General features: G+C 43.1%; 1 protein-coding gene across 1 annotated transcript in view; it reads left to right on the top strand.

Moving 5' to 3' along the window:
* CACNA2D3 (calcium voltage-gated channel auxiliary subunit alpha2delta 3) overlaps positions 1 to 26,426 on the top strand; it is a 788,855-nt gene that overhangs the window by 691,258 nt on the left and 71,171 nt on the right. The window contains exons 27-30 of the mRNA XM_060164015.1: positions 14,090 to 14,151; positions 15,439 to 15,483; positions 21,840 to 21,902; positions 25,315 to 25,385. Coding sequence (XP_060019998.1) covers positions 14,090 to 14,151; positions 15,439 to 15,483; positions 21,840 to 21,902; positions 25,315 to 25,385 — 241 coding nt within the window. The remainder of the gene's footprint in view (positions 1 to 14,089; positions 14,152 to 15,438; positions 15,484 to 21,839; positions 21,903 to 25,314; positions 25,386 to 26,426) is intronic.

Raw genomic sequence — 26,426 nt, 5'->3', positions numbered from 1 at the left:
TAGATTTACCAGTCTCATAGTAAGCAAAGTGTTAGTCTTTTCCACAGGGATAGGCTCATTAAATACATATTCTTTTTGAGTAATTTTAGGTGACTCCCTTTAGCTCATTCATTTAGATATTTGTTTTTCAACGTCTCTGAAGTCATGAAGATCTGGGTTCAAATCCTAGTTCCTCCAGAGTCCCTCTCAGCTTCTAAACCATGTCGTTGACCTCTAGGTTGACCACTCAGAAACCTTCGTATCCTCAGAATTAAAACAGAGGTGACAGTGACAGTATCTAGCTGTGAGGATTTTATCGAATCTTCAGATTTTACAAACTCTCAGCAGAGCTGCAGATGTTCTGGGTAGTTGTGATTACATCAGGTCCAGCTTGTTTAACTTTTAGCAAAAAAGAGGAAACGTTCCACAGTGGTTTGAAACCCAAGGTCCTTGCAGGTGACATGGAATCTACAAGGAGTCCAGGCCAGGAAACGAAATGAATCTGGGGCCTGTGATAGAGGGTTGGCAGCACCTTAGATTGGTGAGTGGTGCACAGTATATCAGTCTTGGAAAAACTATGTGGAGACTCAGCTACACGTCAGTGCCGTGCACGGCATCCTCATTCCAGCCCAAGGTGGCCCTAGAGTCAGTCAACAGCCCCCTGGGCCTTATTGACAAGCCAGCAGGGAGCCTCGGGCTGCGCCGTCTGTCTGCAGCCTCTGGCAGCAGTAGCAGGGCTAGCGGAAGCCAAGTTCCAGTGTCCCAGGATAGGAGCAGGGAAGGCTGACACCTACGAGGACGTCCTGGTGCAGGTCTTTCCTCCGGGCCGCCACATCTCTGGCTTCCCTTTCCAGTCAGATCTTCTTTCCCATGCAGTCAGTTTAGGGGCTGGAGGCAGGGTGGAGAGGGGAGGAACTCGCCCAGTTCCTCCATTTTGGCAGTTGCCATAATGTCCTTCCAGCCCTGAGATTCCTCTGGGCCTCAGCTTTGGAGACTCGAGTTCCTCTGTGCCTCCCTTCGCCACGGCCCTAAGCATGGAATGCTTTAGATGAGGGAATGGAGAAGAGCCAGGGTGTGCCAGGAAACTCTGGGAAGAATGTTGGTAACAACTGTCTTTCAAAGTGTTATCCCTCAAAGAAAGCACAAGAGGCAACTGATGAACTGCCTAGTGCCTGGAATATAGTGCATTTGCTTGTTCATTCATTCGTTCAGTCAGTCAGCCTTTACTGAAGGCTACTGGGTGCCAAGGAACCTTTGGAGAAAGAATAATTGCCTGAGTTGAGGGGCATTGAGGTCAGGCAGCCTTACTTACCACTGAGGCCTGTCTACAGTGGTCTCTACCCTGCTGAGAGGGATTTGGACTTCCTGCGAAATCAGAGAAGGAAGCACCCACCCTGTCTCCACAGCCCACCCTGGCCCCGCACAGGAACATGACCAGTGCAGTCTGTTCTGAAAGCCAGTTCAGGAACCCAAATGAGAGACTCAAGTATTGCCAAGTATGTGTTTGGGAGCAATTGTTTAATGACAGAAAATGGTTTTTCCATCCTCAACATCTGCCTGGTTAAATTATGGGACAAAACTGGCATCCTTCACCCCATGGCTAATTCCCAAATATTCCAAGCTCTTGAGAGTCCAAGAGGTTGGAGGGGAAAAAAAGGCTTGATTACTCCAAAATGCTGTTCACCCCTCTTGTACTTCCCATTCCCTTCTGCCTCCCTGCTCAAAAACACATTGTGTGCAGCTATTGTGGGAGGACCTAGTCCAGGTTTGCCATAGCCGAACACGTTACCACCCAGGTTTTTGGCTTTAGAATGGGGGTCTAGATGGTGAGAGGGAACCAGGCCGGATGGTGTGCTGATCTTGTCTTTGCAGGCTGCCTTCCCGCATGAGCACACTCAGAAGCACATGGTCTTTCCAGGGCTGTTTCTGTTGTTCTCGTCCTTTCCATGTCAAATGAAATGGAGGCACTGGATAGAGACTGAGATAATGGCCTGGTTGACCCACTATCAAGAGGGCAATTCTGGGGCTTCCCTGGTGGCGCAGTGGTTGAGAGTCCGCCTGCGATGCAGGGGACACGGGTTCGTGCCCCCGTCCGGGAAGATCCCATATGCCACGGAGTGGCTGGGCCCACGCATCCGGAGCCTGTGCTCCGCAACGGGAGAGGCCACAATGGTGAGAGGCCCGCGTACCGCAAAAAAAAAAAAAAAGAGGGCAATTCTGCTTCTGAGGAGCTATCCCCAGAATGCTCACCAGATTTTGTTTGAACCTCCCTGTTAGGCCCTGCTTGTTGTCTGATAGAGACTAGGGAAGTGTACCTTCTTCACTTGCACTGGCCATGCAGATGGTCTTGGAGTTTTCTCAGACACTTCACGCTTATTCCCAGCTTGGGGTTTTGCATGTGGCCTAAAATGCTGTCTCCACCATCCCTCTTCACCAGGTCACTAGGTCCTCATGAATTCCTACTCATCCTATAGGTTCTCCCTCTTTATTGACTACTTCCCTAATACTATCTTAAGAGAACAGTAATTCCAAGACATGCCTGGTGAGCAGACAAACATGTTTCATGAAATAATTCATTTACAAGCAAAATCAAAACATGCTGAAATTTACCAAGCTAAAATGATGGGCCCTTGAGGTGGAAAAGATGGGCAGTGTCTGGCAAGACACAGATGAGATTGATGTGCCAGTGGAAAAACTCAGGGTTCCAGGCTTCACTCAGCCAGGAGGGATTAGAAACAAGACTGCACCTCACCATCCAATCCCAAGTGCCCTCTGCTGAGTGGGAGTCCATCATCTCTCACCTGGTTCGATGAGTGCTACCAAATCCTAACCAGCCCCGCACACAAACTATACAGCCCACTACCTCCACCTGCAGATATTTCCAAAGCGTGGATCTGTTCACATCTCACATCCATCCCTTGCTGAGAACCTTTTCATGGCTCTTCATTTCCCTCAGGACAGAGCCCAAGATACCTGGATGGCAAAGGTAGGTCTCCTGAGAGAGAAAACAGTCTGAGAATAGTTGACATCGCCATCAGCACAGCATCAAACCGCCGGGTCATTCCTTTGACCTGTATCATAAGTGCCTACCTGGGCTGGGCACTTCTCTAGGTACAGAGAATATAGGTGTAAACGAACAGCCTCTGCCCTCCAGGAGCTTAACGCTAGCTAGGTAGGAATAAAACACAGTAAATAATACATAATATAATTTAATGCCAAATACAGATTAATGCTGTGATAAAAATAAAGCCGGTTTGACTATTGACAAAAAGACCATCAGAAGAGTCCATAGACCAAGCAAAATCAGGTTTATTCCCTAGCTCAGTGAGGGAGAACACCGCCCTGACAGGGTCTTACGAGTGTCCAAGAAAGGGTAGTCAGGCAGGTGTTGATAGGGTTCTGGGGTCTGGGTGGGTCTTCAGTGTGGGGATCTGATCGGGATTGGGTTCCTTTAAGAATGGTGTACCTCTTGAGTCTTGATAAATCCAGAGTTGTTTGATAAGTGAGCGGTTTCTGTAGTTAGGCCCTCTCTTGTTCTTGATCAGTCTGTTGTTCAGATAAGTTGATTTAAGGGAAGTTTCTCAAGTAAATCATAAAGTATTTTTACTGGTTTATAGCCTTATCTTTCTGGGCAAGAATTTTCTGTAGTAAACGTAAAATCACGAAAGTCATGCTGATGGAGGCGACCTTGGTTTCCAGTCCTGATATTTCACTGCAGAACACAAGCTATCTCAGTGCTCTCAGGGCTAAACATGCAACAGAGGTCACCCCAGCTTATTGCCTGGGGTGTGCCATGTGACTCTCAGTGTAGGATTGCCAGATTTAGTAAATCAGAAATTTTTATCTGGCAACCCTATCAGAGTGCTGTGAATTTTTCAGTGAATTGTCTGTATATTAATTCTAGATTTTCAGCTTCTCCTGCAGCATCAGAATAACTTGCAGGATCCAGAAGATATTCCCACAAGGCATCAGCTGAGCTGAGATGCTCACTTGTCACCAGCACAGGGTGGTCTCTCATTCACCACAGTTCCCACCCAGTCCTGGAGGGATCTGAGTTTTGGGGGGTCTGAATGGACTCAGAATCCCTAGGATGAGCTGGGTGTGCTTGGACAAGTCCCTTTCCTTCTCTGTGCCCTGGAATATAAGCTGGAGAATCAGAGTAACTGGATACCCTCCTCCAGCTCCATGAACTGTCCATGTGAATTTTTTTTTATTGACAAATATTTGATTTACAATATTGTATGAGTTTCAGGTGAACAGCAAAGTGATTCAGTTACATATATTTTTTTTCAGATTATTTTCCATTGTAGATTATTACAAGATATTGAATATACTTCCCTGTGCTAAACAGTAAATCCTTGTTGCTTGTCTATTTTATGTATAGTAGTTGTTTGTATCTGTTAATCTCGTACTCCTATTTTATCCCTTCCCTTCCTCCCTTTCCCCTTTGGTAACCATAAGTTTATTTCCTAGGTCTGTGAGTCTGGTTTTTTTTTTTTTTTTTTTTTTTTTGCGATACACGGGCCTCTCACTGTTGTGGCCTCTCCTGTTGCGGAGCACAGGCTCCGGACGCGCAGGCTCAGCGGCCATGGCTCACGGGCCTAGTCGCTCCGCGGCATGTGAGATCTTCCTGGACCGGGGCACGAACCCGTGTCCCCTGCATCGGCAGGCGGACTCTCAACCACTGCGCCACCAGTGAAGCCCTGTTTCTGTTTTGTATGTAGATTCATTTGTATTATTTTTTAGATTCCACATATGAGTGATATCATATAATATTTGTCTTTCACTGGTTGACTTCACTTAGTATGATATTCTCTAGGTCCATCTCTATTGCTGCAGATGGCAATATTTCATTCTTTTTTATGGCTGAGTAGTAGTCCATTTTGTGTGTGTGTGTGTGTGTGTGTGTGTGTGTGTGTGTGTGTGTGTGCGCGCGCCACATCTTCTTAAACCAAATCATCTGTAGATGGACACTTGGTTGTTTCTATGTCTTGACTATTCTAAATAGTGCAGTTATGAACATTGGGGTGTGTGTATCTTTTCGAATTAGTGTTTTCTTTTTTTCTAAGTATATACCCAGGAGTGGAATTGCTGGATCATATGGTAGCTCTATTTTTAGTTTTTTAAAGAATCTCCATACTGTTCTCTGTAGTGGTTGCACCAATTTACATTCTCATGTGGATGTTTTAGTGCTGCTTTGCATTGAATACAGTCATCAACATCTAGCTCAGAGGTGTTTGGCAAATATATGTGAGCATTCTATTATGGGTTTTGAAATGTTTGGAAATATGACCCCTGATTTTGTTATAATCTCTTTGGTAACTGTTATTAGGTGGTGACCTAATAAGAAATTATTAACTGGGGAGCTATAATTTGGAAACCTATAATTTTCTTAATGGACATTGATTTGCGTAACCCTGATTAAAATACAATGAAGCCTGAGGCTTATTAAATGTTTTATTCTGAAAGTTTGAAAGGATGGGAATTGACTCTAAAAATGTACTGGCTTGAAAACCTTATTGAAATAATATTATTTGAAGAGTTTTGTGAGCATAAAATGATCTGACAAAAACTATTCGATGCCAGCTTCAGTGGCCTCAGAAAGCTGAGGGAATATAGATTTCTTCAGATGAACTCTGGAAAAATGCTTCCAGATTACCTCAGGGGTGAAAAGAAAATTATTATTCCATTCCACAGCCCTGCTAATTCTTTTCAACATTGATTCTGTCAAGTAATTAGAATCTAAATGGAGGAAACATTCATAATTGTCATTTATTATACTTTACCAAAGGTGACTGCTCCCAAGAAGCTCTGACAGGACAAAAACAAAGTGACTACAAAAGAAATGTGTAGGCGAAGGGATCAGGCCTTCCTACACACACATTCCCGGAAGCCAGTCACAGACAGTGAGTGGGTATGGTTCCAGATTAAAACAGACCTCTGCAGCTATGAGTCTTCAAAGAAAATCTTCTGCTATCGCGTTGTCAATCAAGCGATAATGAGTCCTGTTTCCCTCCCTCTCTCTCACCACAGACATATATCATGTAGCTCTTTGTTACTTAAAAGCATGTATAAGAAAGATTACCCCCCCTCCACCCCAATACCACAGGGTATACTTCAGAAGTGAAATATGCCATCAGTGAGGGGTTTATATTTAAAATGCCTCCTCCCCTTTTATCATTGTATTTCTTCACTCGGCATAGGCTAAAATATGAGGTGTGCCTGCTCCTGTGAGAATGTGTTTTTTTCCCCCTAATTTCTGAAATAATACCCTACCTTGTAGATTAATGTTCAGGCTTTACTAAGATTATAATAAACAAATAGTGGCTTTGATCTAAATATTTTTCAAAAGGTTGTTGCTGATCATTCTCCCGTCCCTATAATCTTTTAAGAAAGCCTTTGGACTTGCCAGTCTGACACCCAGGGGGGCATAAATGCAGCTGCCTTTTCTTCCCCCTCGTCTCCATGAGGATACTCTGTTCTCAGTTTCGCCCAAATTAGTCCCAGGATTTCAGTTGTGTTTTTTGTCCAACATTCCATCATGCAAATCATTAAAATCTTCACATGAAATATTTAACAGATGAGTTATGTCATAATTCACATTACAGTTTTAAACTGTTATTCATGTGGTAAGTCATTTATCCTGGACATTAGCAGACCCCTGGAATGGGCTTGTATTTGATGTAAGGAAGGTTAGAGTTCTTTTCCTCAGCGCTCCAGGACAGTGGCCTTTTCCCAAACCCCCAGTTAATCATGAAATATTCCAAAAAAGTGACATTCAGATTCATTGTTAGTTCTACTTGCAATTAACTATTTTGAAAACAAACAGAAGAAAACATTTAAACAAATGTGGCTTGGCTAGCAGCTATTACAGTTGACCGTTAATTAAGGCAAGTTGTAATCCAAATGTGCCATGGCTTGTTACTGTCACTGCAAGCCGTCATTGCTGTTGGGCACAAAGGAATGAAAATTCAGGGACTCTGTCAGAGGGGGGCTGAGGACAAGGTGGGAGATATTAACCCAGCTGTGTAAAAAGAGCCACTACCCTGCTTGAGAAATATGGCCAGAAAGGAGCTCATTTTCTAGTTGAGAAAATGTATGGCCAGCATGTACTTGTAGAATTTGGATTTTAAGAAAACTTGTTCCACTCCTAAGTGATGAAATACAAAGGAAATCCTTAGCATGTATTTTATTTATTAACTTATTAGAGTTTTATTTTCTCTAATAAGGAGAAGGTTTTCTACCATATTCCTACCCATGAATTGGAATTGGAATCTATTAGAAGAAAACACTCCTGTTTGTGGGCCAAGCCAGCCCAGGGGAGCCTGAGCACTGGAATGAAATAATTGTCCCCATGCTGCCAGCAGTAGCCAGTCAGTTGAGAAGCTTTGTGTCCGGGTAGCCTGGCTGATGAGCACATGGAGCTGACGGTGACAGTATCAGGGACAAAACCCTCTTGGATTCTATACGCTGACCTATCTAACCTTGTCCTGAGTGTGCATGGATAATCACAATTCCAGAGGGGTGAGTGATGGGATTTGAGGAGTGGGACACACCTTTCATTAATCCTGAAGGGGAAAAAATCCATTTCAAGCTTGCTCAGCTGGAAAGGAATCTTTGCCTTCTGTTTTCTGCTTCATTTTGCCAGTGCTCACGTGGCCTTTCCCCACTTCTAAGGTATTATAATTTTGTAGAGTGTTTACCCACCAACATTACATCCTGAGGGACCTTGGTAGCAGTGGACAATATGGATTTATCGTGGATGAATCTTCTGTTCAGTGTCAATATATTGGCACAAAAGGTGCACTTGGTGGTGAAATACAAGCAAAAAGGATTAAAAACTAGGAACAAATCATCACATGAATGTTGACAACACTGTCAACCCTTTAGAGTGTTCTGATACACATCCTTTTATTTTGTATCATTTATCCCCATCCCACGAAAGTCCTGTTCAGAAGCTAGAGCCAGTGTGATTCTCTTTGTAGAGACAGAGAAGTGAAATGATGTACCCATGGGCACTCAGCTGTCTTAGAAACAGTGTTCACAACCAGAGCTCTTGATAAACACTTTCCTGGTTATAATTTGTTGATGGCGGCAGGATTGTTTTTCTGTCTCCTGGATGAGCTCTCTATGTGTATGTGAATATATCGCATGGCTGGAGAACTGGGCAAATGGAGGTAGGGGCGTTTTGTGTGAGCTTGTGTGCCAGGCGTGGTGAGCACTGTTTTACAAACCGGATTTGTGCTCCTAGGGGTAAGTTGCCAGTTGAGGCCAAGCCCACAGAAAATTATTTCTAAATGAATACAATATGAAAAAGTTATTTTATTTCTAATTTTACATGTAACATTGTTCTTTGGTGAGTCTCGGATTACACTTGAATGCATGTCTATTAACCTGATATGAGATGCATGCATGATTTCATCTTGAATGCATTTGAATATAATAGCACTGGAAATGTAATTTGTATTTTCAAATTTTATAAAGCAAAATAAATAAATCTTGAGGGTGGTAGCCACATTGAGCATATTGCATTGATTTCTTTGGGTTTCTCTCAAACTAATTACCATCTTCCCCTTGCAAATCCAGGTCTTCTCACACGGGCAGGTCTGTCTGCTCTAGATTCTCCATACCTAAGTCATCCTCATTTCTTTCACCTCCAGGTAGTGGGTAGCGTGGATGGGTCTGTGGGAAACGTTAACTTTCATCTTCAAGGGACACCAGTGTCCACTTCCTCTCTGTGTTCCTTCCTTTTATCAGTGATGACTGTCCAATTAAACTCTCTGTGATGATGAAAATGTTCTGGATCTGTTGGGTCCAGTATAGTAGCCACTAGCCTCATGTGGCTATTGAGCAGTTAATATGTGGCTAGTGCAACTCAGGAACTAAATTATTAATTTTATTTAATTTTGATTTAAATAGCTACATGTAGCTACTGGCCACCAATTTGGACAACATAGGACTGCAGCATGTGAGGTCAGCTGTTGGTCCCAATTCCAGTGCACTCATCACTGACATTCTGCAAATGAAGTGCCATTGTGTTTTGGTGCTTGGATCATGCTCGACTCCGTCAGCTCTGAATATCCTGAAGTATGATCCTCTCTTCAGCGATTTGACTGCCCTCCCCAGGCCTCCATCCATGGCTGTTGCATCCCTTATGTCTTCATTTCAATACATTCACCACCTGTCACGTATCTGGTTTCTGATAAACATTGGACGAAGAGAGGGAGGGGAAAAGTAGGTAGGAAGGAAGTTAGAGAGTTGGGGAAAGAGGAAGACTGGAAGGAAGATATTTCATGGAAGCTCTGTGGTCTGTATTGCTGAGCTGAAAATCTGTACTCACGCATACTTTAGAGTATTGAGGTATGTTACGGCAACAGTAACCTGACTAATTCAAAGCAAATTATGAGGTGTCAGTGCTCCAGATGCATGAATATTTCATATGAAAGGCTCTGGGGCTCTTTGGGATGACAATTCTCATAACGATGATTTTGCTGTTTTGTTGGTTTCCAAAGACCATCCTAGTATCTTAAGGTCATTGTCCTAGGAGGCTCACATGATATTGGCGTTCTAGGAAGGGTCCCCAGGGATACTTTTCTTCTGGGTCAGTTCTGCTCCTGGGAGGTGAGTAAGGAACCACCAGATGCAGTCATGGAAAAGGGACTCTGTCTCCATCCTTGTGTTGAAAGTTCCTAGCAGGGAGCCGGGGAGCCTTTATAATCAAATGGAAGTGAGGAGCACCGTGAACTCCAGGAGAAATATGTTGATGATTTTCTGGACTGTCTAAAAAATTTCAAACCCCAGGAATGGTGTTTTAATTTTCTGCATTCTCTTTGGGACTTGGGTTTCGCTAAAGCATTTTCAGTCCTTGTTTTTCTTATTAAATTAGCAGGATTGACTTGAATCAGAATATACCGTTATGGCTTGAAATGTTGAAAGAACAAAATAGACGGGCATGACAAATATCTCAGGTTCCATTTGGGATGTGTGGGGGATGGGAGAAGAGAGGAGGAGTTGTTGAAGTAATGATGATCTTTTTTCTGATAAAAGTTGAAAACAGGAAAAATAAAACTGGAACAAAACAAAGGAAAATAGCAAGAGGAAGCTAAATTTCTGTTTGTGGAAGCTTGTATTTGTTTTTCTGAATAGAATTAGCCATAGGAATGCCCTTAAGCATTTTTGTTTGTTTGTGGAGGGGATTTTTTATTCTGTTTTTTTGGTGTTTGCTTGTTTGTTTTTTACTTTAAATCAATTTGTACTTAAGAGATAATTAGCCAAATGCACCCAGTGGCTGTGGCTGCCTGACTCACCTCACTCTCCTATCTCCCACTGTCCGGGCCATTTCCTAGTCCTTCCTGTTCAGGGCTTTCATTGTGGACCTTCTGAAATACAGATCTGAGGTCCTTTGACTTTTCTACTTAAATATCTTAAATGGCTCCTCAGACCCTAAAGCAGGTGTCAGCAGACTTTTTCTGTAAATGGCCAAGCAGTAAGTTATTTTAGGCTATGTGGGCCATTCAGCCTCTGTTGCAACTACTCAGCACTGCTGTTGTACCAGACAGTACGTAAACACAGAAGGGTGCCTGTGTGCCAGTAAAACTTTATTGATACAAAGAGGCTAAATTTGGCCCTTGGACCAACTCTTGGCCTACAGGATACTCTTCAGGTGTGTTGGCCTGACATTCAAGACCATTTTCCATTTGACCTCAGCCTGCACAACCATCTCCCCCACTCACATTCTTTCAAGCCTCAGAAGACAGTATGGTCTTTGGAAAGGCTCCATCCTTTTGCCTGTGCTGTTTCTGCACTTGATTCTCATCTTTCCTCTGTTCTTACTTTTTCTATGAGTTAGATCTCCATGCTTTATCTTACACAAAGTTCTTACCGATTCCCCCAGGCCAAGTCTGCCCCATCCTCTGTGCTCCACAGTTCTCTGTTTAAGCCTCTGATGTTGCTTTTACCACGTGGCCACTCCCCACATAGACTCTGAGGGAGCATGTGGTCTCATTCCCCTTAGCACCCAGCTTAGAGCTTGGCATAGAAAGCGCCACTGAACAAATGGTCGTGAAATTGACCCACCAATGGGCTTGTGAATCTCTTAATCATAGAGAAGTATATTAACTTGTAGGTGAATGTACTACAAACCTGGAAGTGGGAAACCATGGGCCAGAGTTGCTGGAAGGGATGTGGGCAACAAAAAACACAGCCAGGGCAAAATGGAGCAGATCCATTATAATCAAGACTGTCTGGGAGTCCTTTGGCATCGACCTCATGGCCCAGACAGGGAGTGAGTGAGGAGTGAGGGAAGTAGTGTCTAGTTTAGGGCATCAGGACCAGGGAGAGGATGCAGCCTGCTGGAGGGAGATCAGAGAGAAGCAGCCTGCATGATTAATGGGATGGAGGGACTGACTCATGAAGCAAGATTAAAGCACTCTGAGGAGCTGGGATACAGACCGAAAGGGGCAGATGATAGCAGGCTGCAAATATGTGAGATGGATAAACACCCAGGAGGGAGCAGCTAGCTTCATTAGAGAGGTGAAAACAGGGCCTCCATCAGAGAATGGGAAGGGTGCTCAGAAAGGGCATGGGTGACTGACAGGGGAACTCAGTAGACAATGGGTGGGCCAGGGGCAGCTCTGGGTTGCTGGGAATAGAAACACCATAGAAAGGTCACCGTGGGGTGACTCTCTCAAGGAACCCTCTGCTTTTATCCTGTTGTGTCTCGAAGCCTGCCGTGGCTGTTGACCTTGGCCTGAAGAGATACACACGGAGGAAGAGAGAAAACTCGTTTTCCTCCCTCCTCTTAGATACCAGTGACTGAATGTCACAACAGTTTTTAGGCCTTCTGCTCTGAGGTCAGCTTTCTCTCATCCCTCCCTGTGTTTGGTAGAACCAGAGATACTTGCCTCAAGCCCCTTCTTAAGTCCAGGTCAGTCTCTTACCTCTGCCTGCCGGTGGATCTGACTAAAAACCCAGCCAGCACTTTGGTTTACAGCTTCCTCAGTTGGTTCGTCTCCAATAGGGATATGGATCGTCAGGCATTTTGGAAGACAAGATTCATTTGAAACTGCAGTGAACAGCCTTCAGGCTTCAATATCAGCCTCCTTCAGGTATTCTCTGAAATTTTCTCCAGGGCTAGGAAGAGCAGTTTATGCTATAGTCTGACCAAATGGCCCATATCGTGGTAGGTCCTCCATAGCCAACTTGTTATCTACAGTAAGGCCTGTGGAGTAGCCTAGCTCAACCCCGGCTGCACATTCAGATCACCTGAGGTGCTTTTTAAACATACCCATGCCTAGGCTCCACTCCCAGAAATTCTGATTTAAATGGTCTTAGTGTGGAGGGGGAAGGCACCAGGCATCAGAATGTTTTTTTGAAGTCCCCCAGATGGTTCTAATGTGTTGAGAACTGCCACTGAAAAACCTTTATTCAGGTATGATTATAATTCACACTGATGTTTATCTATCTATGTATCCATCCATCCATCTAGTGACTATACTATCACCTGAACAGATTTTCTAAAAAAGCAATCATTTACCAGTGAGTCATCTATGTGCTTGGCACCGTGCTGGAGGCAGGGATCCAGTGGGGAGCAACAACATGTCCCTGTCGCTGGGGAGCTTGTGCTCCGGAAGATGAAGACACTTTGGGTAAAGCGGGATGAACCCAGAGTGCTGAAATGGTGCATTTCAGAGTCTTCCATTCTGCATGTTACAGCCATGCTTAGCTCTAGTCTCACCCTAGAGTCTGACATTCTAAGTGCAAAGATAGAGGATGAGTCTCTCTAAGTGTACATATCCCAGTTAACTTTGACTCTCAGGTCTTGCTCCAACAATTTGTTTAGGAAGTAGAAATGTACTTGGTACTTATAAGGGTAACAGCCCAAGACCTTCATAAATCTTCAAGTTCCAGAAGGCAGCAGAAGAATGTTTACCCAAGGTGGGAGTTGGTGGGGGGCATCTAACATGGTGGCCACATAAAAGTATATGGGTGAACTTGGTTTTTCTTTGTTGTTGTTTTGTTTTTTTGGTAATTGTGTATCTCTTTTGATAGGTATTATTATGTAGATTGAAGTTACTGTAGGTATTTCAGCAAAAGAAAAAACATGTGGAAAGATAAATAACAATACTGGTGGTATAAGGATATGGCAAAAATTGGGGAAGTTGTGTGCAATGGACTGAAGTTTGCAAAACCGCCCAGGGCTAAATGGTGTCCCTTGGGGAGTGCAGTGTTTCCAGCACAGAGTCTCATTCTTTCTTTCCATCTCCTCTAAAGTTTTCTCACCATCTGACGAGCTTTTTCCCCTGACTTGAGTACTTTCGAAAATGGTTTCAAGAGTTACTTTGTCTTGACTTCATAGAGAGAAATATTCTGAGCTTGTTCATTGCCTAGTTCTGAGGTTCCACCGAATTCTTCTTCCCAGAGTTTCAAATCACTTTCTTAACCTCTTCCATTTCTGCACATTTCTCTTACTAGAAGTAGCATCCACTGTTGCCTTAGGGAACTTTCCACAGACAAGCAAAGAACTATATAATTCCACCAGAGTTGCTGGGGAGAGAAGATCACTGAGATGTGGATGCTGGGGGACAGTTCAACAAAGTCACATCATGGCCAAGTGACTTGCTTCCAAACACCAGCCTCAGGACAAGTACTTTTCAAGTTTCATATCTCAAAAATATATGCAGAGTACACATTTTAGGCATGCAAGTTCATGCAATGATAATTGGGAACCCTGAAATGGGAACCCTGAAGAAACCGTGATCTTCTGAATATCCTTCTTATTTCCATTCCTGTTTTCAGCTGTGCTGGGGAGGGTGGTGACCACAAGTATATGAATTTTAGAAACACTCAAGTAACATCTCTCCAAAAAGCCATCTGCACTGTGCTCAGTTTGTTCTGTCAAGAGTTCTATGAGTACAGGTAACCTTGAAAATTCCTTACCTGAAAGATAAAATGTTTTAGTTGTATGCTTCACTGTAAATTTAGTTTTTAAGTGTTCTTATCTGATATGCTTACATCAGCATCTTACCTTGACAGATAATTTTCAATGATAATCTTAAATAATTGTGTAAAGAGATCTCTAATGCCATGTTTTATTTATAATTTGTCCAAGCTGTAGGCATTCAGATGAAACTTGAATTTTTCCAAAGGAAGTTCTGGACTGCCAGCAGACAGGTAAGTTATAATCAGCATGTTGAAGCATTAGCGACACTGTTATTATACAGGTGTTCACATTTGAGTACCCGGAGCCTAAAAGTGCCAGATTTCCGATGAATATTTGTAAAATGAACTGCTGGGCTGCTCAGATTACCTTTCATTTCACTGCAAAGTAAAGGGCTGACAGCGTGTTAGACACCACATGCTGGGAAAGCAGGGAATTTGCTCCTGCAACAGTTGTAATTGTGAGATCAAACTAGTGACCTTCTAAAAGAGAAGTGTTTCTTCTAAGTATTGGGGACTTTTGCAGATTTTCATAGTGACTTTCTTTTAATCTTGTGGTGCCCAATTACTTATTTGTGAATCTCTTTTGAAGGCTTTTGCATAACTAGGTTAGACTAAGCATGCCTTCTTTGGCCAAGGGCTTCTCTGCCTTGGATAATCTGGGAACATTCTTTACTTGCACTATACATTCTGTACTAAGTAATCTCAGTGGTATTTGTTCAGTAATTCAGCAGAAATGGCAACACATAATTTGCCTCCATCTGTCCAATTCTAAATATTGAAATGGTATATCATTTCTTAAATGAAGATACTTTAGGAAACTATGTACCAAGAACACGGACAGGAGTTTTAAAAAAAAGTCACTGGGGGTTAATTTAAAATTAAATGAATACATAATTATATTTCTTGTTACTCAAAGATTTGAGGTCTTAAAAAGACATCAATATTGAATGAAGCATAAATTAAAATGGACAACATAAATTAAAATGAAAAAGGGCCCTGTTACCCCAAAATTGTCTTTTTTTAAAAATAAATTTATTTATTTTTGGCTGCGTTGGGTCTTTGTTGCGCGAGCTTTCTCTAATTGCAGTGAGCGGGCTGGCTTCTCTTGTTGCGGAGCACGGGCTCTAGGCACATGGACTTCAGTAGTTGTGGCACGTGGGCTCAGCAGTTGTGGCTCACGGGCTCTAGAATGCAGGCTTGGTAGTTGTGGCGCACGGGCTTAGTTGCTCCGGGGCATGTGGGATCTTCCTGGACCAGGGCTTGAACCCGTGTCCCCTGCATTGGCAGGCGGATTCTTAACCACTGTGCCACCAGGAAGTCCCCAAATTGTCTTTTATATTACTGTTTAGAGCTGGTACTCATCCTAGAGAGTACATTCCCTTTGGATGAAATTTGGATGAAATTTACATAACAGGCTAGGACTTTGATAGGCTGTCCTTGAGTAACTAAGTGGCAGTCATAGCAGACGCTGGTGTGTCCAAATGACACGTTTCCTTTTGTTTCCCCCTCACCCCACAGTGCGCCTCTCTGGATGGCAAATGCTCTATCAGCTGTGATGATGAGGTATGATGGCCTCCTGGCCCTGTGTCTGCCCTAATCAAGTTGGGGGTGGCAGGGGCGGAGGCGGGTAGTGGTGGAGTGGCTGGATAACTAAGGGTGTTTTCTCACAGGGGGAATGTCTCACAGAGCCAGGTCTAACAGATGGCTCTGGACCAATCTCCAAAAACCCAAGGACATTTGCTTTGTTTCTTTCTTTTTCTTTCTTCTCCCAATCAGATAGTTTATGAGAGCTGGAGAAATGTGATGTAAATGTCCCACGAACAGCACTACTGGGACTTTGGCATTTTATAAAAAACGATACAAATTACTGCCATTTGAAACTCAGATTACAACTCTCAAAGTTTTCTCCCCATGGGGTACCTCTTTTCATCTTCTTAACTACCCAATGAAATGGTTAGGAATATATGACCCATTTTGCAGAGGGAGAAACTGAGGATCAGAGAAATAAAATGACTTGCTTAATTTCGTGTAATAAGCCAAAAATCAAAGAGTTGAAAACTCAGAATGTTGCATTCTAGCATAATGCTTCCCTCCTACAACTCCCTTTCCCTCCCTTCTTTCTTTCTCTTTATCTCTCTCCCTCTCCCTCAATCTTGGGAGGAGGAATTTGAATTCCACACATGAGCAATAGAAGAAAAAAGATTACCACTGTCCTAAGTCTGTCCATCAGATTTAAGTTTTTACAGCATCCAATCCCATGTATCTTCTGCCCCACATTTTGGATCAAGCAGGTGTGAAGTGGCCTTTCACTTTGGCTTGGGCGGCCTTCCTCTCTCTGAGTCAGCCAAACCATTAGTCAATACATAAACTGGAACTTATAAATGATCACACATTCATATTCCTTCTGGTTACCACAGGGATTAAAGAAATCCTAACCAAACGTAATTCTAACTCAGAAAACATAGATTAGAAGTATATTTCCAAAAAGTAGGTGAAGCAAAGACAAGTAGAGAAATATAAAAGGGAGTCCAGGGTGAAGCTAAAGTACAAAATGCTCAGTCCCCGAAGATCTGGCTGCCAGTTTAAAAAAAAAAAAAAAACATAATTGCTATATGAGTTACTATCCAAAGAGTAAAAACTAATCAATCATCTTTTCAGCAAAACCCCAATTTTTCCTGACCATCAGATCAAAAATAATTTTCCTGTAGGAAAGAGTACCCTATGATGTTTTATGATCAACACCCTTTCAGTAAGTTTGGGGATGCCATTCATAGGATAGTCAAGTGGCTTCAAAGCTCTCCTCTGTCTTTGAGGCATTAATTGTCTTACTGGAGTGTTCAGCTCAAGACAACTCAGCTCAACAATAATATTGATTAATCAGTGTCACAAGGCCCTATGTTAAGCCCTTTACTTGTACAATTACGAATCCCTATTTGTGGTAAAGGAACTGAGGACAGTTGGTTGGTTAGTTGGGTGACTGGATGGATGGTTGGTTGGCTAGTGTGATTGATGGTGTTTTGGATAATTGGGTTGGTTGATTGATTGATTTCTAGTTGATTGGTTGGGTGGATGGATGAATAGTTGGTTGAATAATTTGATGAATAAAGTTAGAGGCAGTGTTCCTACAACCCACACTGCCTCTGTGCATTCTCACATATAGAAATAAGTGGAAATGGATTCCCACTTAGACTTCAAAACATACAATATATATTAGTTGTTCAGTAACTGATTTCACAGGTGGTCTAGCATAGTGGTTAAAGGTATAGGCTGTGGAGTTAGAATAGCTTCAAACTGTGACTCTGACAGTAATAAGCCTTGCCTTTGTTTCCTCAAGTATACAATGGGGGTAGAAACACCTACCTCACAGAGTAATGATGAAGATGAATGAGATAATATATGAAAACTGTATAGCACAGCTCCTGGCGAATGGTAAGCACTCAGTAAACATTAGCTATCAAACAAAAACGTCTGCAGACGTGTTCTTCCCTTAGAGTAGTGGCTCACCTGAACCTAAAACCTCAGACGGCAACCACATATACACTTCAGGCAATGACAGTTTCCACTTGGGCATGCCTTCCTCACTACTAATGATCTCCTTTAGCAGCCATTGGGATGGACCCCCATTCAAATATCATTTTAAAAGTTCACACACTTTGAAAATTAAGCATGGAATTTGCTGGATTGCTGAACTTGATCTGATGCTCATTTTGCACTTTGAAACTATCATCCATTTCCCATTTTGACTCTAAATTTTGGCTTCAGGCAAGCAGTTGACATCGTTTTAAATGGAAAAGCCAGGCCCCTTTCCATCCTTTCAGCAGACTCTTTCCACGTGTCATTCCCCTTTCATAGCTTTTAATTAAGTCTTTGAGGCCATGTCCCTCCACTCCCCGAACTGCCCTCGAGTGATCAGGTCCCCATTAAAAACAGCTGTGGGGGCTCATTAAGTTCACATGCTTCTGGCTTCTCCTCTGTACTGAAGACCTGGCCCAACTCCCACAGACTTATCAGACATGCTTTGCCTTGGATCCACTCCAGCCCCTCTGTCTCTCCCAACGATGGCCTCCCTGGGCCTTGGCTAGAGTGCCCTGGGCCAGTGGGTGGAGTCGGTATGGCCAGATGTCTTCCTGGCTTGTAGATCCATCTTCATGGAGGGCCTGGCCATGGGCCTGACTGACGACTTTAAGGAGCTCCATTCCACCCAAGGCGAACGTTAACTTCAGAACCTAAGAGGCAGCCTCTCACACACTCACTCATTCCTTCAAGACACGTTTACTGAGCCCTCCTTACGTGCCTGGTACCTCCAACACCCGGGGAGTCAATGGGAAGCAGAGTCAGAAATAGCCCCTGTCCTCCAGGAGCTAACTGGTTAGCAGGGGAGATGAGCGCACACGCTTATCAGCTGACTTGCCTCCCCAGCCTCTTGCTATAAACTATGTAACAACTTCCCTTTCTGAGAAACTCAATTTGCAGCAGTAGGATACTTATAAAGAGGGCACACAGTAGGTAACCAATAAACATCATATGCTGAATAGACACAAGCACAAGTCCTTCAGGTACTCACTACACACCTTGCTCTGTGCTCAGCAGTTTGTACTCACTGGCCTACTTAATCTTCTCACCACTCCTCTGAAATAGTTGTTGCTGTCTCCATCATTCAGATAAGGAAACTGAGACTGGGAGTGTTAAAAGGCTTTGCTCAAGGTCACACTGATAGCAAGTGTCAAAGTCTCCGATTCTCAAGCTAGTATCTTAGCCTCAGGTAACACAGGTAACCTTCCAGGTAACACAGGCGTGGTGCTGTGTTTCTCACCCCCAAGTACACTTTCTCCCCAGCTTTCCTTTCTATCTGTGACTGCCCAATTCCCATGGCCTGGTTTGGGGCTCTAAACCTCAGATATCTACCTGACCTGCCTTTGTGGCCTGGAATAGGACTTCTCTGAGCAATATTGAGTCATCAAGTAGTTGAAGAAAGATACCTTTTTAAAAAAAGACAAATTCTCTCACCCACTCTGTCTTTGTCTCTGCATTTTTCAAACAACCTCATCTTTACATGTTTTGTCACAGGTGGCTGTGGAGTGGTTGCTTACAATATCTGTCAAAACTTAGAGCTCCTGGTTTCCCCAAGCCCTTCAGCCTGTCAGTCTACCCTTGGGACAGGGCTCTGGGCAGACTCCTTCTGAGAGATACAAAGTAGCGTAGTAGAAAGTAACCTAGAGATACAAAGTAGCATAGTATCTAATTTGGGGCAGAAATAGCATAGTGAGGGAAAGCTGAGAAAATATCTCCTCTATTTACTTTTACTGGAGGAGGGAGTATGCAGAAGGTGATTGGCCATTTATTGTAAAGAGACAGAGAAAACAATTTATCAGACTGGAATCTGGCTAATTCTGTCTTGTTTCATAACCCAGTACCCTGCTCGCTTTACTCCAGTGGCCTTACTCCATTCCACCATACTTCCCGATAATTTAATCAAGGAAGGTCTGTTTATGAAGTCTTTACAGAGACTAAATGTACCTAACATAGCAATATTGTCTATAATGAAAACTAAATGACACCTTTCAGATTAAGGGACCCAATTCTACATCAATGACACAGCATCCTTGCTTCTGACCTGTGATTTTTCTCAGTGATTTGTCAATCACAGTGTTGGCAATATCTGTTTCTTACTTTCCCCTCTGTGCCTTCCACACCAGAAGAGAGTAGGAGCAAAGGTGGATACCTGAGAAGTGAGTCTCCTAATGACCAATCCAACCTTAATTCCACCCAGTGCTGGCCATTATAAGGAGCACAGAGGTCCTCATTTCCAAGAAATGAGGGTGGGGAAAGAAAGAAACATTAATGGCAAATAATGAAACATTTCATTGAAGCTTTGTCTCTAAATAAAGTGGAAATGGTGAAAATACATTTATTTTATTTAACAAATTTAAATTATAATTGCAGTCATACTCTAATTCTATAAACAAAGGACACATTTGGTTTGGGAGTAGGGAGTATAATATTTCTGATAAAATTATAAAAATCACAATGTAGAATCCTTCACTTTATATTTGATTTTCTCAGAGTGATCACAAGGAAGGTCAAATGTAGTGGAGTTTGATCAGTTTCCCCAGGAGCTTCTCTTAGTCCCTTGCTTTTGAAATCATTCTCTTCAGAAGCATCTTTCATGTTATCTGTGGTGACGTTTTCTTTCTTCATGTGTTACCTCTGACAGATACTAATGTGCCAACGGCTTCCTGTGTGATTGGAGCTGATCTCCAATATCACTTTCATGGACTTCATGAAATATTGCCTCTTTCCGAAGATTTCAGTTGATTTTATAATCTATTTGCTTTGTACTGTCTAATATTTACAACATTAGATGAACAGAGATTGACCAAAGATATAGGTCTAATAGCAGCAATACCAGTTGGCTAGGGATGTTTGAGTAGGCACTCACTTTATAATTAGGGGTAGAGGGTGAGTTATGATGACTTTGGATCTCTATGCAATTGCAAGGATTTGGAGAGTCAGTATTTTAATATGGAGGCCACTTCTATGCTCAACATGTATGACTGAAAGGAGGTTAACCTCCCTTTGCATCAGGGTCTATATCTGCAAAATGACAATCAGGATACTCAAATAAACAAGGGTATAGATTTGTCTGATATGACCCAATTAACTTAAAATTAAGCTTAACTCTGCATGTAGCTCGTGGCTGCCATATTGGACAACAGAACTCTATGAGTGCTTTCATAGTGCTGTGTCCTAAAAAAGGAGAATGTTTGTCAAGACTACCACCAGGGACAAAGTAGTCTCCTTGCAGCTAAGAGCTTCTTTTAATAGCAAGAGTGTGACCAAGTCATTCATCTGGCCCCTTGGGATAACCAAGAGAAACGCTTGCTCACCAAAGCAGCCGACTCATTTCTAAAAGATGCTAGCAGGGCTTTTAATTTTCTGCCGATTCTCCACCATTGCCTACTAATAAAGGATGCATCTTTCTGACCAACTTACTGCTGTACTTTTGTGCCTCACTAAAATCGACTACACAGATAGGTAAATGTCCCAGAAAACACCAGCCCTGCAGTGGTCTGGAGCTAGGGGAATTTAGCTCAGGGTAAAGATATGTTACAAATTAAATGTTGCAGTCGGTATGTAAAGCTGCAATAAATAGAAACTGAGTTACATCAAGGACGGAATTAAACCTTAAATTTAAACTCCACAGCACTGTAATTAAGACTTAGCCTGTAGCAAATCATTCACTTGAGATTAAAGTAGCGTGGGGGAAGCAGAGGTTTGGGCTTACCTTGCTACAATTTATAAATCTGAGCTACCAAAAGCTAACAGCCCTGCCCCCAAATCCAACTCCCAATTAAAAACACAGTTTGAAAACCTTTAGGAGGCCTGAGGGGACCCTTTAACAGAAGTTCTGCCCCTTCCCTCCTGCCTAAGTCTATGAACAAATTAAAAAATATTACCTGGTCCCCTGATGGTCTTCTGAGCTGACACGGTGTTTTCATTAATACATCATTAAAGTAATGGCATTGTGCTGGCGTTTTGCTTTCAAAACAGGCTGTACTTCAACCACCATGAATACAGGCTCGGGGGCCTCTGGACACTTTGTTCCTGGGAAATATTATTCAGGTCATAAAAATTTTTGAAAAGGAAGATAAACTGTAATGCATAACTTTAAAATGTATATTCTTTTTATCCTAATCGGGGATGTTCAAGGCTTGCTTCGTGTTTTATTTTTGTTAATTAGTTTTGAAGAGTAAGTGCTGGGGTTAGCTTAACCATAGCCTTAACTCCTAGAGCCAGCAGGCATTTCCAGTTCTCCCAAAACAGCCTAAAATAGGTGTCTCTCAGGTTGGAAGTACGTCATTTCGTGTAAAAGCAGTCTGAGAACCCAAAGTTGAAACTGTGGTGTTTTTATTTTCTAGACTGTGAACTGTTACCTCATAGACAATAATGGATTTATTCTGGTGTCTGAAGACTACACACAAGTGAGTGAGAAATTTCTACCTACTCAAAGTAAGGATCCCAGACTGTGCTTGGGTCTGGGGGAACAAATTATGGTGTTGAAACTTTGAGACATGATCTGTATTTAAGAGGTAATAGCAGGAGATTATAAAACCTTATTTCCATCCCTTTAAGAATGTCACAGCCTACTTCTCAGCAGGCCCCAAAGAGATTTTACCTCCAGAGAGGAGAGGTGGGGAGGGGTGCAGAGCCCAGGGTCTGCTCCCTCACTCATAAAATGTTCAATTTATGGAACTCTTTGCCTTGACATGGAGGTGCCTGAAAGAGTTTGGGCAGTTTTAAGGAGGTTTCCTCCTTTTAATATTTTATCTTTATATATATGTAATTTATATATACACACAAATATATGTATGTATTTATGTATGCCAACGTAATTATTCTTTATGGCTTTCTTTCTGGTTCTGACTTTTTAAAAATTAGTTATCTGAGCTCAAGGATTAACTTGGGTTCTCAACACAGGGGGACAAGAATCCACATATAGAGGAAGAATGTTTTTCATTTAATTGAGCTGTGTGCAGTTCAGGGGCAGGAGGGAGAGATGGAAAGAAACCAAGCTAGGGCGCTCAGCAAAGAAAGCTCCACTGATATTTGGAAATCAAAATAAGAGTTAAAATCAATAGCATTGTAATAGAGAAACACGGGTTTCTCCTTTAAAACTTGGTGGCTGACAACTTTTTCTGCAATTAGAAATGAAATTAGCATGTTAAAAGAAAGTCAAATCCAGACAAGTTTAGCACTGTGGTGTAGTAAAGTAACACCAGAAGTGGAGGCGGATGGTTTCTGATGCAAACTCTCTTCCTCAACTAGTTTTGGGATCTTGGGTGCATCACTTAACCCGCCAGGGACTCCTGGCGGGCTCTATAAAAGGAGGATGGTTGACTAAAGGAGGCTTCTTCTAACTCTAATATTTGAGGATACTAGCATTTTATAATGAAGTCTCATTTAAATCATTTAAAATATTTTAATAGTCAACAGTGCGATAGACCCATTAATGCCTAATTAATTAATTGCCTTTAAGTATGACTCCTTAGTGTCTAAGCTCAATGGCTTGTTAATTTGTGAACACGGGCTCCAGGTAACATGTGGGAACTGTGCTTCAGTTTCCCCTCTTATCTATGAGAACACTGTGGGATTTTCTTTTTATCAATTTATTGATTTTATTTTATTTATTTATTGTTTCTGGCTGCGTTGGGTCTTCGTTGCTGCGTGAGGGCTTTCTCCGGTTGTGGCGAACGGGGGCTACTCTTCGTGGCGGTGCGCGGGCTTCTCATTGTGGTGGCTTCTCTTGTTGCAGAGCGTGGGCTCTAGGGGCGCGGGCTTCAGTAGTTGTGGCACGTGGGCTCAGTAGTTGTGGTTCGTGGGCTCTACAGCGCAGGCTCAGTAGTTGTGGCGCACAGGCTTAGCTGCTCCACGACATGCAGGATCTTCCTGGACCAGGGATTGAACCCATGTCCCCTACACTGGCAGGCGGATTCTCAACCACTGCACCACCAGGGAAGCCCATGTTGTGAGATTTTAAATGCACCTTTGGTGGGTGACAGTTACACAGTTGAGACTCAAGCTGCGCATACACGGTCTCCTCAGATGCTGGACATCACTGGATGTTGGACAGTTGATGGACATTAGATAGGAAAGGTGAGCCCATGAAACAAGGCCAGTCTCTTGGGAGCAGGACTGGCCATAGGCCTATAGTAATATGCCCATGTGTCTGGGAGGAGTGAGAAACCAAATCAGTCCCCTGTGAGGAGAAGCTCTGTCATCCTGCCGTAATCATGGAGGGCTGAGGGTGGGAACCTGATCCTGGGGGAGGAAGGACATGATGATGTCTTCCAGTGGTGATTCTTGGACCAACCAACAAAGTAAACCACTGAAATAGTGACCCTTTCCCAAGCCATGGCCACTACATGTGGGTCCTGATCCATGCTTCATTTCTGGATAGAATAGCCCAGGGAGCCTATGGGCCTGCCCTGCCTCAGCTTGTTTGATGTCTGGTTTCCTGTACTCCAATTAGGCTAATTCTTCTTCATCTTACAACCAGTTCCATTGATACTGGCATATTTACACACAAGAAATGCAAATGTCCTTCTTGCTCCCAGTGGCAGCACATACCCACAGAGTTTGCCAAATGTTCAAGTGTCCCTGGAGTGAAAAAGGCAATACTTGACCTTCAGTCAGTGAAAATGTCATTTCCTTCTTTCCTCCTCTCTCTTCTGACTTTTTGGCGAAGTCTGTATGTGCCTTTCTGCCTGAAAACTCCTAGGAGCCTTGTTGAGGTCACTGCATTGTAATGGAATCAGGATTTAGTTAATATCATACAAAGCCTATGGAATTTATATAATTTGGGCTCTGAGTGTAATGCCGTCCACCCACGTCCACATAAGCTATAAATCCTCAGAGCACCCACAGTACAGATGGGGGTTCTCTACTGATCTACACTGGCCCCTTCCAGGGTGTTGGCAGAGGAAGGCTGTTGCTCCAAGCTCTGTTCTGCTGTATTGGATACACCCTCCCCCTTGGGACACTGATGATAGTGGCTCCAGGAATCTGGAGGGATGCCCGAGGATGTTAATCCTTCATTCCGCCATTCAGAGTTGGCAAATCTCGGTCAGCACCAAGAACTGGACTTGCAGGAGCATCAGCCTGGCGCTGGGGAAGGACTGGTAGGCCTCCAGTGCCCTGAAGATAGCCCCAGAGCTGGGGTTGGCCATTGGAAGTCTGACTGGCCAAGCCTTCTTTTCGCAGGGCTAGACAGCTTCATTCTTGGTCAACATATTAACTGCCTATGGACAAAATGAGGGTGTTCCTCAGAAAGTAATTTAGAGAAAGGACATATTCTCTGCTGTAGGAAATTTATAGAGCCGATGAAGAAGACTGCTATATATCCCTAAACAGGTCATTTAGGAATTATAAACAATTCTTTTTATTACTGCTTAGGAAGCCCTTTCACAGCCTGTTTCTGTCTGTATGAAGTAGTGTTTTAATCACAAGGGATCGAGAGCAGATTAATGCCTACTCCCTCCATCCAAGAGTAATGGTGCATGCGTGTGTGCTTGTATGCATGTGTGTGCACACGTGTGCATGTGTGTTTTAATTACAACACTCAGCACGTGTTATGCAATGTCACCCTTACCCTGCCTCCTCGCCCCTGCCATGTATTTGGAATATTCACATCTGCTTATTAGTTTGCTCTGTAATCCCATAACTTCTCATGACTATTAAGACCTTTTCCGCTGTTATGTAACAGTAGTCCTGAAAACCTGCTCTTTGCCCCTGTCAGCTCCAGGACACAGAGTGTGTCCGTTTTTATTTCTCCTCTGGTGTTCGGGCACATTATTTATCTACACTTCCTCATGGGTCTTCTTTTCTTCCCTGCAGACTGGAGACTTTTTTGGTGAGGTGGAGGGAGCTGTGATGAACAAATTGTTAACAATGGGCTCCTTTAAAAGGTAAGGGATTTTATGGTTCCTTGCGTCCCCCGAGAAAGTTTGCCTAAATAAAATAAAACAAACCAAGGTCAAATAAAGCAAGCCCAGACTTGACCCCATGACTGTGTTCATGCTCCAGAAGATCTTCTGAAATTCGATGCCTTTTGCATGAGTGTTAAGAGTCTCAGAAACTCAGCTCACAATGCATTCCCTGTTCCCTTAGCGTAGCATTTATTAGAGTCTGGTCCTGAAGTCAGAGCCTGCACTGGGAGGTGATTATGTTGGTCTGAAACAAGTGATTGCAGAGAAGTAGGAAGCATTTTCACCTGGTCAAAAGGAGGAGGAGGGTGTCTTGTCTCACACTGACAAACTGGGGCAGCTTGCTAGAAATCTGGAACTCAGAGATGGGAAGTGATGTTTAAAGCCTCGATATAATTTTAGAAAATCATGTAAAAGTTCACAAAACCTGCTCCCAGATGGAGGTAAGTTTAAATCTGTTGCTAGAATTGCTAAAATTGGTGGTAGGGACCACTCCATTGAGTTGTGAGGGCTCTTGTTGACCCTAAGTGAAGCTCGTATAGGATGATTTCCTCACAGCCCCGCGTTCCCTGTGCGCAAGCCAGCCACGCTTTTGGGAAGATCAAAGCCAATGAGAAAGATCATCACCCTGCGAGATCAGGAGGCCAGTTTTGTCCCCCCAGGAGTCAACCTGTCTCCCTTCCCTTGGCCTCCCAGGGAGAATGGTGGTCTATTAGTGGTGCTTTCCTGGACATATATGATGCTGTTAAATATATGATATCAGGAAATGCAAGGATGGACCTAGGCTCACCTGTGAGAACTATTGCACATTGGTTGCCAGTGGGAAAGACAGTCCCCCCAATTTATTACCCCCCCCTCAGCTGAATGGCCAGGAAGTGTTAGCTCAGGAAATCAGACTTTTAAGCTACTCAATAAGACCAACTGAGTGCTGTGCTGAAAGCAGGGAATTCAAAAATGATGACCCAATTTTTGAGATTCCGTAGCTTGTTTGTGCCAGAAACAAGGAAACAAGAAATGATATTT

This window comes from Lagenorhynchus albirostris, chromosome 10 (assembly GCF_949774975.1).
Source record: "Lagenorhynchus albirostris chromosome 10, mLagAlb1.1, whole genome shotgun sequence".
In the NCBI taxonomy this organism is placed as follows: domain Eukaryota; kingdom Metazoa; phylum Chordata; class Mammalia; order Artiodactyla; family Delphinidae; genus Lagenorhynchus; species Lagenorhynchus albirostris.
Note: the sequence above shows the minus strand (reverse complement) of the source record. Positions and strands in the feature narration are given on the sequence as shown.